The 12,744-nt window shown below is 31.1% G+C and overlaps 1 protein-coding gene across 1 annotated transcript in view; it reads right to left on the minus strand.

Moving 5' to 3' along the window:
* Window positions 1-12,744, minus strand: part of LOC100203408 (mitochondrial amidoxime reducing component 2) — a 29,306-nt gene that overhangs the window by 11,465 nt on the left and 5,097 nt on the right. Inside the window, exons 4-6 of the mRNA XM_065806167.1 lie at window positions 715-855; window positions 538-599; window positions 385-459 (exon numbers count right to left, since the gene is read on the minus strand). Of these exons, the coding sequence (XP_065662239.1) occupies window positions 385-459; window positions 538-599; window positions 715-855 (278 nt within the window). The remainder of the gene's footprint in view (window positions 1-384; window positions 460-537; window positions 600-714; window positions 856-12,744) is intronic.

The following is a 12,744-nucleotide window of genomic DNA, read 5'->3' on the forward strand; positions in this document are numbered from 1 at the left end:
TAACACAAGCCATTTCATTTTTGGTGAAAAAGTTGTAAAAGGAGTTTTTTATATACCACTAAGTAAGCCACTGAACTTGAGTGATTTAAATAAATTTAAGTGTCATTAAATTTATGAAAACAAATCATTGCGGTAGTGGATTAGTGGTAAAGCGCTCACTTCATAAGTGAGAGGTTCCAAGTTCGATCCCCACCACGTCCCTGGTAGTACCGCGCTCAACTTGTTTCTCTGCGCAGCGGCTTTGTTCGTCAAGGTTTGTGTTTCGGAGTTATAGAGTTGAGAGAGGGTTATTAGCCACTATTAAGTAGCCTCCTCACCTGTAGTGGCCTTCTCGACCTTGAGGAGGTCAATAACAAATTAACAAAACAAACAAAAAAAAACAACCTTCTCATTGTTTTTAATGGCTCTCCATCAGAGTCTAAACATCCAGAAAATGGATCCACAGTAGTTGCAACACATCTTTACAAAAAAGAAACTATTGGTTCATATATGTCAGTAACTAAAAAACACATTTAAAAACATTCAAAAACACTTTACCTTACACAAGGGTATAATGCTTTTATTATGGTACTCCCTATTTGAAGCAAGCGCCAATCATACTAAAAGTTAGCAATCATACTAAAAGTTATTTACTTAACAAATATAAACAAATATATTACAAATAGAAAAATAATACTAAATTTTCCCACAAAAAAATTTATAAGATTTTCTTACTTCGCTTTCTGGTTTGCATCCTGTGATAACAATGTTTGGTCGAAAGTTATTTATAGTAACTGATTGTGATAGGTTTTCATTCAGCTTTTCTACAGTAGATTCAGACAAAACTAGAAGAGGACAACCATCTGCAAACATCAACTAAAAAATTAAACTTTCTGCAACTATGTTTTAATATCTTCTACATCTTTATCATACAGATCTTCTACAGTCTGTTTTACATAATTGTTTTATTCTTATTTTATTAAAATGGTTTAATAATAGTTAGATTTTCTTTGAGTACTTACATTATTTTGTGGTGGATTTTTTGTTAACTGATTGCCTGCTTCAGCTTATTCCAATAACACAGAATACTGAAATAGGCTTTCAGGTAGCTATATCACGTACCAACATGCTACTAAAAATAACCTTACATGTTGCTAAAACTACTCACAACTCTCCATTGGAAATAATTTTAAAAGTTTGTAATTTTGTATTTATATTTAATTGCAATTATTAGGTATAAAACATGGATTTTTCTTTGAAATATTTACATTGCAAAACAATGTTTTGCAATGTAAATACTTTATTATGCTGCATGTTTCAAACATCCAGCAACTTAAATGCAACAAATCAGGCCATTTACTTAGGGGTTGTCCATAAAGTACGTATGCCAAAAATTTTGAAATTTGACCCCCTCCCTCTGTTGCCATGCGTACTTTTAAGTACCCACCCCCTCTTAAAAAGTACATACATTTTTCAAATACCCTTTAACTTTTTTTTCTCAATAAAAAAGTTAATAATAATAATCTCAATAAAAATAAAAAAAAAAGGTGGAGGGTACCTTAGATAATTTATGCGACCTCAAAGCCCTTTGTTTGCACATTTTTAAAACATCTTTAAATATATATACAAATATTAATTTAAACAAAGTTAAATTACACACTATTAATGTGTGTGCTTGGCCAAGAGGTTAATCTGTAGGAAATCGACAGCGGAGACCTGAGTTCGATTATTATTAAAGCAAAAAAAAAAAGCTCAACATGGATTTCCATATTGAACTTTTTTTTTTACTTTAATAACGAATTAAATAAAAATAAACTATACTTAAGACGGACATTTTTTTCAGGCACCTCTCTTTAGTAAGTAAAAAATGAGTCTTACGCGAGATCATTAATATTGGAAACAAAGGCTAAAACCCAGTGTCGAGGGTAGGCTACCCATACTCCTTAATTGGAGGGGATGTAGAAACAGCAAATTTTGTGTCCTTTTGCTAATTTAAGAAGCTTTTTATTTTAGCAAAACCCAGCGGTAAAATTCGAAGTACATACTTTTAAATTGAACCCCCTCCATCCCCCCCCCCCCCCATACGCTTTTGTATGCTTTTTGAAGACCTCCCCCCCTCCCCCTATGAGCGTACGTACTTTATGGATGACCCTTTACAGTAGACCAAGAAATTGTTTTAGAAGAAACTGTTTTGGAGTCAATAGCTGTTAATAAAATTCTTAATTTTTCATTGTCTAATAAATGCTATCATATTTCTTTAACTAAATGGTTTCACAGTGGTGAAAAATTACAAATTAGAAAACTATAATATATTAGAAATCATTGACAAAAATTTGGTATTAACTGATTATCTGCTTCTTGTGGGTAAGATATATTTGCAAAAAGCAGCCTAATATCAAAGTGGTAAACAATTTGATGAAGATTAAGAAAATAATCTTTATAAAGAAGTTGTTTTTGTTTTTATGATTGTAGGGCTTCAAAAATTTATTCTTATGTTTTGAAATCCTCATCTAAAGTTTACATAACAGGTTTATGTTTGAAAAAAAAGAAAATGATGAGAGTATTACCTCAATGTACCATTCTGAATTTAAGATAAGAGCTGTTGTTACCGATAACCATTCTACCAATGTTTATGCATTTTTATAGTTTCATAAAGCATATACTGAAGATGGAAAATTATTAATTTATCATCCAGATTAGAAAAGGAATGTTTAAAATATACCTATTATTTGATATACTCTGTTTAATAAAAAATGTAAGAAACAACTTTTTAAACGCATAAAAAAATGTTTTTTTCTTCTTTTTTACTTGATTTTTCGAGAAACTATGTTGAAGTTACTGCTGGTTACATTGCAGGGAATATATTTCTTAAAGTTTATTAAAAGATCAATTAATAAACAGGCAAGAGAAAGCAAGAAAAATTAATTATCAAGTGACATATCTTGGAAACAACAAACAAGTTGTCAACATTGACATATTTGACGAAACAAATGCAGCAGTAATTTAGAGTTATTTTCCTGAAAGAAATAATGCAGCACAATTTTTATCATTGTTTTATAAGTTTTTTATCATACTTAATTCAAAGCAAAAACTCAATTCATCCAATCAAACGCAGCAATGCTGCTTTGAAAGGTGATAACAAACTCACGCCTTATAGAGAAATTGCAAATTGTACTGAAATTTGATCAAAATAAAATTTGATAAATACTTTACAAATACTTTACTAAACAAACTTCTCATGCTCTAATTACAACACTACAATCAATTGTATCTCTTATGAATGATTTGTTTAAAGAAGGCTTTACATTTGCTCTTAGTTCCAATTTACAAAGTGATCCTTTGGAGTTAGGTTTTAGTAAGTATAGTTAAATGACCAGTGGTAGACTTTTTGTGAGTCTTTTAGAAATATGCATCAGTAAAAAGATTTACTATATATTAGTAGAAAATGTCTCAAAAAATTATGCGACCAAACAATTTTTTTCAAAAAATGTTTACCCTCTAAATTTTAATAAAATCAATGGTAATTATTTTGTCATTTTAATTCTATTGGAAATAGGATGTTATTTAGCTTGTATACTTTTTGATTCATATTTCAGTTGGTTTATTATTTGTTCTAAAAGAAACTTAGTATTGAAGTTAGTTTTTTTTAGTAAAATGGCTGGAGGTAAAGGTCACCGGACAATTGCTTAGAGAAATTAGCTGTCGATCTAGTCAATCAGGGTAAAACTTATTGTCAGGTGCAGCAAGAAATTGGAAGAAAAATCAAGTCAAGAAAAATCCCAATTCTGTCCATTTCATCTCAATCCCATTTCTGCTCAAAAACTGGCTGAGCAAGCTAAAGAAGATTAAGGAATCAAATCAGACAATCAGAAACCGTATCTTAGATCAGGGATTTTAAGGATGACTTGTGATTAAAAAACCATATTTGAGTAAGAAACACATGAAAAGAAGATTGGAGTGTGCTAAGAAGTGCCATTACATTTTTGGAAAAAGATCCTGTTGAATGAAAAATCAAAATTTAACTTAAAATGATGGAGCCCAAAAAGTTTGCAGGAAGAGGTAGAAGCCTACAAATTAAGCTGCGTGAGACTGCTCAAAAATTTTGTATCTACTCGAAAACCTCGGCTAGGATCTGTATATCTAGGATATATATATATACATATATATATATATATATATATATACATATATATATATATATATATATATATATATATATATATATATTATATATATATATGTATATATATATATATATATATATATGTATATATATATATATATATATATAGTATATATATATATATGTATATATGTATATATATATATATATATATATATATATATATATATATGTATATATATATATGTATATATATATGTATATATATATACATATATATATGTATGTATATATATATATATATATATATATATATATATATATATATATATATATATATATATATATATATATATATATATATATATATATATATTATCAGGGGCTATTCTAGGAAAAAAATTAGGGTGGTGGTACCCCCAACCCGGCACCTTTCTGTTAGGAAATTAGCCACAAGTAAGCATTTTTTCGCACAAAAAAAAAGGAAAAAGCCTGTGACTGAGTACTCTTTCAAAGTTTCACATACAAAGTACTTAATATTAAGTATCTTTTTTTCTATATTGTTAAGATCAAACAAAAGTTAGAAAATTTCTACAACTCTTGAAAACCAACTACTTAGTAAAGAAAAATAATAGCTACAATAAAGTAATATCTTTAAAAAAAGGAAATTAATTTCACATTTTCTTTTTCATCTCTTTCAAAATTTGGACTTCCTTTTCTAAGGTTTTAATTTTAATACATTTTTCTTTGCTTAAAGCTCCTTGTTATTTAATTAAAAGTTAGTTCCTTGCCCTGAAAAGGTACAATTGGTTCTATGTTTTTTAAAATATGGCTGCAAAAAGTTTGCAATCTAGCAGAAAAAAAAAAGCTTTACTTCAATTACTTCATCTTTAACTTTTTTTTTAACAGCCAACTCTTTAACGATTGCCTTTAAAATGCTGGTAGGTTCTGCCAGAAATCAACTATTTTTTTAATATTTTGCCAATCTCTTTGAGTCATGATATCACCTGTTGATCATGAGTAAACTCTAAGTTAAGTATCTTGAAAATATGTTTTTATTTTTTTAGACATTTGGAAAAGAAAAATAGCACAAATAAAATGAATGTTTTACGAAAATACTGATCAAGTCTACATTTCTTGTATAAAACAAAAAAATTTAAGAATTAGTTTGATCTTTATACAATTTAAGAAAATTCCTAAATATGTATAATCAGGGTCATGCAAAATATAATAACACATACCTCATTCACACTAAAAATAAAACTAGTTTTAACAGTAGTTTTTTACACACGTTTTATATTTTTTTATTCACACCAAACTTAGAACAATTACATGCAGAAAGTTTTAATTACATGCAGAAAGCGCAAAAGCTATTTTAATAAAACAACCTTGTGATGTTGTTTTAAAAAGACACAATTAAGTTGCAGTTTATTTAAGTGCAGGTTTGGTGAGAATTATGTAATAGATAAAAACTAAAACAAAATGTAAAAATGTTAAAATATTTAATATATAAAAAGGTAGGGCCCTGCTAATCACCTTTTTTGGTATCAAATCGAATCCGAATTGAATCAGGCGTTGATTCGCAAATCGAGTCGAATCTCGAATCAAATTAGCATTTTGAGGATATCTTTGTTTTAGTTAAACTTAGATTTCTTCTTATTGGACTCATGATTCAATTCAATTTGCGAATCAAGACTTCAAATCATGATTTGATTCAAAACTAAAAATAGTGATTCGCAGGGACCTATAAAAAGGATAAAAAAAGTGAAAACTTAAAAAAATGAGATAAATATAAGAAATAAGAGATAATTATTAGGAATTTATTAAAGCTTAAAATTTATTTAGGAATAAGGTTTAAAATATTTAAAATACTTATTTAAAGAATTTTGACAAACATTAGATGGTAGATTCTTAAATTTTATAAAAATAGAAAACTTTAAAAATAAAATTATCAAACATTCAATAAAATAGCTTATATTTAAAATAATTAAATTTAAACATTACCAACATTCAATATTCAAAATCCAAGAAATATTTACAATTTATTACAATCATAGGTATAACAGAAATTTAGAATCTTTTATTATACCATGACTAAGAAAAAAAGGAATTTTTTCCCATGACCACTATGAGAATTCCCTGACTTTCCCTGACCCAGTAACGTTAAAAAAGCCTAAAGACGGCCATGCAAGAGTATATATATATATATATATATATATATATATATATATATATATATATATATATATATATATATATATATATATATATATATATATATATATATATATATACACACACACTCTTGGTTGGTCATCTTTAATTTTTACAATAAAATTGTGATGCAGTAACTTTTTATTTAAATATATATATATATATATATATATATATATATATATATAAATCATAAGTCTGAACTCGATATTGTTTCCTGAATATATTATTACTACATATACATATAATAAACTAGTAAAATACGGTCATTCCTCGAGCGCCACTATACAACTTCCTCTCTCTCTCTCTTTAATCTAACTGACTGTCACTCAACTCCAACTCTACTGTTTTATATATTTCTAGGACGCTAGACACATCCCAGTTCGTAAATAAGTTGTTTGGTAACCATCGTTTCTTGGCATTTGTTGAATGAATTGTTAGTTTATATCTTCTTATTGTGCACGCTTGAGTGAGTATGGTTGTTATCTTTGCAATAGTTACACGCTTAAGTGACTAAAGTTGTTACCTTTTTAACATTACTTACGGGAAAAGGGAAAAGTCCGTCCTCAGACACAGATTCAGGATCATTGCATAAAAGTCTTCGTGGAAAATGCTTGAACGTAACAGAAAAGTTGTTAAAACCAGATAAGTTTCAAACAAGCAGCGAATACATCAAAATTTGTAAAATCATCAAATAAGTAAACTCTTGTATAATCAGCAGAACTTTGAATAAACAGCGAAATCTTTAAATAACTATTCCAATCGCAAATAACAGCACAATAAATAACATCATTGAATAATCAGCGAACAAGTAAATTCATGTACGATCAGCAAAACTTTGATAAACATCGAAGTCTTCAAATAAATAGTCCAATCGCAAATAACAGCATCGTAAAAATCATTGCTAAACAGCATCATTGCAAAACAGCAACATAAAAACATCATCATAAAAATCATTGCTAAACAGCGTCATTGCAAAACAGCAACATAAAAACATCATCATAAAAATCATTGCTAAACAGCATCATTGCAAAACAGCAACATAAAAACATCATCATAAAAATCATTGCTAAACAGCATCATTGCAAAACATTATTGCGAAGCAGCAACATAAAAAAAATCATTGTAGTAAAACATCATCATAGAAATCATTGCTAAACAGTATTATCACGAAACAGCATTATTACGAAACAGCAACATCATTGCACATCATCAATTTAGAAACTCATTGTAATAAACTACAGGAAACATCTTCACCGTAGGAAACTCGTGGTGGTTGGGGCATCTCAATTCCCATCCAGGACTCTCAGTCAAAGATCCTGCCATTACCATAGAATAATATTTCTACTTTGTCGTATCAATCTTACAAATCGGACATTTGCATCCAAGTGAGGGGTATTTGTTCTTTCTTGGGGACGTTGTCATTGACCGATCCTGACGTAGTGGTTCTTCTATGAGTATATTTCCTGTATGTATTTTCCGAAAAGGTTTTAAGCAAGGGAGGGCGTAATTCAAGTTTGGTTTATTCAATATGAGGTATGTTATCATTAAAAAAACTGCTGCCCATAAAATTGATCCACTTATTCTGCCAATAAGTTTCTTGAAGAAAGAGCCCGTACCTTCTCCTACATCTTTTACGGCTCCTCCGGCAGCTTTAAATACTGATGATGAGGCAATGCCAATCAATTGTACTAATTTTTTGTCTAAATCGGAAACTCTGTGTAGTGAGTCTTTAATGGCACCTCTGATAGCCTTTATTATCTGACTGCCCCTGCTTGCCATGGCTTGAAGGGCGCTTTCAAGGGCGGTACTGATACCTGTTAGAACATCACCCCCATTAGTATAACTATAGTTTTGAGCGTTTGAATAGTATCGTGAGTACCAGATATTAACTGTAAAACTGTATAAGGGGAAAGTTGTTGTGGTTTCTCAACCAAAAATTCTTTGCTGTACCCTCGTATGCAGTGAATAGGATTCTTGGGAGATGGCAGAACATGGTCAAGTTGAGTTTCTACAATTTTAACTCGCCCTATGGTCATTACTTCGTATATTGTGTTTAGCTTTGGGTTCTGTAGGTATGTGTGCTTGGGTCTCAATTCACATGGTATTCGGGGACCAGTTTGTATTAATCTTCTATCATTAACTTCTAGAAAGTAAGTTATGTTTGATCAAGGTAGTGTGATTGGAAAATGTTCAAAACATGTGTTGCCTATTTTTCAATTATAACGGATAGCGTAGCTACTGTAATTTTTGCACTTGGATATAAATAAGGCATCTCCAGCTTGTTTGACAGTCATACCTGGGGACTGGTGAACCCATTTGGCTGATGAAGTCGGGAACTGCCCAATCATCCACCTAACATAACTGTTCCCACATATTTATTAGGTTCATTCTTTGATTCATAACTGCCACCGCAATGTGAGCTTCCAGAAGGGCGACTGCTGGATCTTGATCCAATCGTTGTGAATAATTTGCAGCGGGCAGCTTTATATTGTTCAAAAATATCCTCAGGGAATGTTGGATTTTTAATAGCATTCCATTATCAAGAGTAAGTACTTAGCCTTGTTGCTTGGATAGCTGTACTGCTCCTCCCACTTTGAGGTTTCGAATTAAAACAAAATTGCCAATACATTCAATTGTGCAATTATCTAACTTTTCCATCACTTCTTCGTTATGTTTAGTTTGTCCCCAAACTATTATAGATTCCGGCCATTCTCCTGGAATGCATTTACTCAAAAAGTAGTAACAAGAACTTTTTGTCACGTATTGTTCAATAACCACAGCTCGTCCTGTGATTTGTCCTGTGTAAATTTTCATGTTGAAATGCTTAAATTCGGCGGTTTTTGTACGCATCCAAGCGCAATGATATTGATCAGACACCACGGTTCTCCATATTGTAGGACTAATTTTTTGTAATGCACCATATACTGTTTTGTTTTCATTGCTGACAGACACTCTCTGGGTGTTACTTTTATTTTCTTAGATGCCAGCTCTTCCGAGTGTTGATTGAAAAAGTTGGTGCGGCATGTGAGTGTGACTCTTTCAGCGTAGCAATGGTAAAGTTGGATATTCGTTGTTTGTGGACGATAGACATACACATTGGCTATAAATGTTTTAATAGAGTCATTAAGTGAATGTATGTTGTGTGAACACGTGTCAATTGTGGGTAACTGATAGACTCCAATTGGGTGTACTTTGGTACAATCATAAACTTCGCCAATATATGCCCGTAATGAATGTTGGTAGAAGGACCAGACACTATAATATAATAGGTACTTTCCATAATTCTTTTATTTTGAGGGTTACTCTAGGCATGAATCTACAATTGTTTTGGGTTTTCTCCCTCTGTATGTTTCGACGTGTTGTTGATAGAGCTGATATAGGCAAACTTTTTCCAATTTTTTTCCTATCAAGGTATTTCTGGATCATTTGGGAATCAAAAATATTTTCCTCTGGCTCCCAAGTATTTTGGTCGGAGGGATAACCTCATTTAACTAGGTATTGGATTTTTCCTCTTCTTGTTCTTTTGTCGAGAATTTCTTCCATTTTATATATATCAGAACCAGTTCTGTGAGTTTGTTCTAGAGGTGGTTCATTTTCCGGGGGGGATGTGTTTTCTTCATGTGTTTCTTGGTTAGTTTCTTCAAAGTTGAATTCGTCACTTGTTTCTGTGGCCTCCACGAGAACTTCGGCGTCTAGAGTTATCTCTGTTGTTGGTTTTTCTTTGAAAAGATAAATCTCTGGTATAATGGGGCAATCTTCATCAGTTTCTAGAGTGTGCGTTATGATCAGGATAGTTTCACATTTTGGTATCGCTTTGATTTCCTTCAAGGCACATACTGTGGTCATTACCATAGGGTATTCACAGCGGTGGTTGGGCAGCGGCTGGAATAGTATAGGTTTATCTTGTTTAATATGCGTATCGCATATCGGTGTCAAATTCACTTGTTTTCGAGGTTTCTTGATGGAATCAACATTCTTGGGTCAGTAGATAAGCGTACTTGCGTTTAACAAAGTCTCAAAAACAGAGGCCGGTTTGCTAGCAATCTTATTACTTTGTGTTTGAAGGTGACATAGGGTGTCGCCCATGATTCTACTATGATTAAATGTATCGTTAATTAGTTCTCATATCATTGGTACACTCAATTTTTTTCCAAATTTAACCAGATGATTTCCACAGTCTAATTTGACCTTAAATCAGCTCATAAAGTCCTATCCTAAAATAACCGGATGGGTTAAGATTTTAGCAATTAGCATTTCATGCTCAAATTCATTGCTTCCAATAGCAATTGGACATGAGATCTTTCCAAGGACTTGGAGTGAAGCTCCATTAGCCGTTTTCAGCATACCACGGTGAGATAGTGATTTATCAACCTGATTTTTAATACTTTTAACTCTTTCCCTACCACAAGCCGCTGACAGTAGCTTTTGTTTTTTAATTATTTTGACCACAAGCCACTGGCGGCTTTCTGATATACCTCATTATTTATCATGTTTTGAACATTAGTACTAGTTTATGACTCATTTGACTAATTTATTGAAAAATTGTACTTAATTCTCCGCATTATTAATAAAAAGTCATAGCCATATTGTATAAATTATAGCAAGATATTATATTACAAAGTTTGTGGTTTTTTAAATCGCTATCAAAATGAAAACGTCGAAAGTAATGTACAGTGCCAACGAAGCTTCTAAAATAATGCTTGAATGGTTAAATGAAGATTATAGTGAATCAGAAAGTGAGTTTGAAAGTAGTTCTAGCTCAGAAGATTTAGAATATTCAATTATGGAAGAAACTGTCTCGCCCCCTTTGATTATCAAAGGCGAAACTTTTTCCGCAGAAGCTGCTCTTATAAGTAAAAGAAAAAGAAAGTTTAAAGCTGGTATATCTGCTAATTGTGAATATGTTGATTCATGGGTACTTCTTGGAGAAGATTACAACTATAGTCCAACACATTCGTTTAGATTTTGCCCTAATAATAAACCTGGAGTCAATGCAAATCTCAATGAAAACTCAACTATTTTAGACTGTTTTAAAGAACTTTTTAGTGATAAAATTCAAGATGAATTAGTTGGATTTATTAATTCTTTTGCCTCTTACAAAATGCAGATAAATAGTCCGTTTTAAGTTCACCTATATTCTCTTCTTGGACCCCAATTAATAAATATGATCTTGTTAAGTTTATTGGTGTCATGGTTGCAATGGGATTAGATAAAAGACCCTCAATTAAAGACTATTGGTCTCTAACTGATATATATTGCAGTCCTTGGTATAACTCTGTTTCCAAGAAATAGACTTGAAGCAATATACCATACAATGCTTCATGTTGCTCTATCTCAAGAAAGCCATGCAAAGGAAAAAATTGAACCATTTATGAAAAATCTTATTGCAAATTATCAAAAAGCATTTTATCCATACGAAGATGTTTCTGTTGATGAAATGGTCATTAAATTTAAGGGTAGATAGAAAAATAAACAATATAACCCCAGCAAACCAAGCAAATACCATATTAAAACAATTGGTTTGATTGACAGTGCTACTGGCTATGCCTTTAACATCCTTACCTACTTTGGAAGTGATACATCTTATAACTCAGATACATATGGAATGGGACGATCAGAAAAAATTTTTGAATACTTACTTAAACCTCTTGGAAATGGTCACCATATTTTTGCTGATAGATATTACACAACACACTCTTTGATCTCCTATCTAACATCCAAATCATTTCACTACACTGGAGCCTTACAAACAAATCGCAAGAATTTTCCAGATAATATCAAGTTCCAAAAAGGTTGTAGAATGAAACATCTACAAACAAATTATTATCGCAGTGAATCTGGAACTCTACTTGTTCAGTGGCAAGATAAGAAAGCTAAAAAACCGGCTGTTTCTACTAAGTTTGCAAAAAATGTTGTTGCAGTATCTTCTCGTCGCAAAGGAGTCAGGGAAATACCAGAAATTATTCACCGATACAATCTATTAATGAATGGCTGTGATCGTTTAGACCAATCTGTTTCATATTACAGTAATCTAGATAGAAAGAAAGTTAAGTGGTGGAAAAGAATTTTTAAATGGCTGATAGAAGTAATTCAAGCTAACTCTTACATATTATATTTGTTAACTCGTCCACATAATTCAAAAAGAATTACTCTAAAAAAATTTAAGGAGAATCTTATTGAAGAACTAGTTAATTCTTGTATTACCATTAAGCCTGATAATTCTACACTTTTAAAAAGAGCTCCACAAGTTTCAAATCCAGTCTTAGAAAGATTCAACAATACAAGACATTTGATTAAATATGTTGAAAGCGATAGAAATTGTGCAGTCTGTAGTACTCCTGTCAATAGAAAGCGCACAAATTTTATATGTTCTGGCTGTAGTAATAAACCACATTTGCATTCTAAAGATTGGTTTTTGATTTACC

This window comes from Hydra vulgaris, chromosome 09, assembly GCF_038396675.1.
Source record: "Hydra vulgaris chromosome 09, alternate assembly HydraT2T_AEP".
Classification (NCBI taxonomy): Eukaryota; Metazoa; Cnidaria; class Hydrozoa; order Anthoathecata; family Hydridae; genus Hydra; species Hydra vulgaris.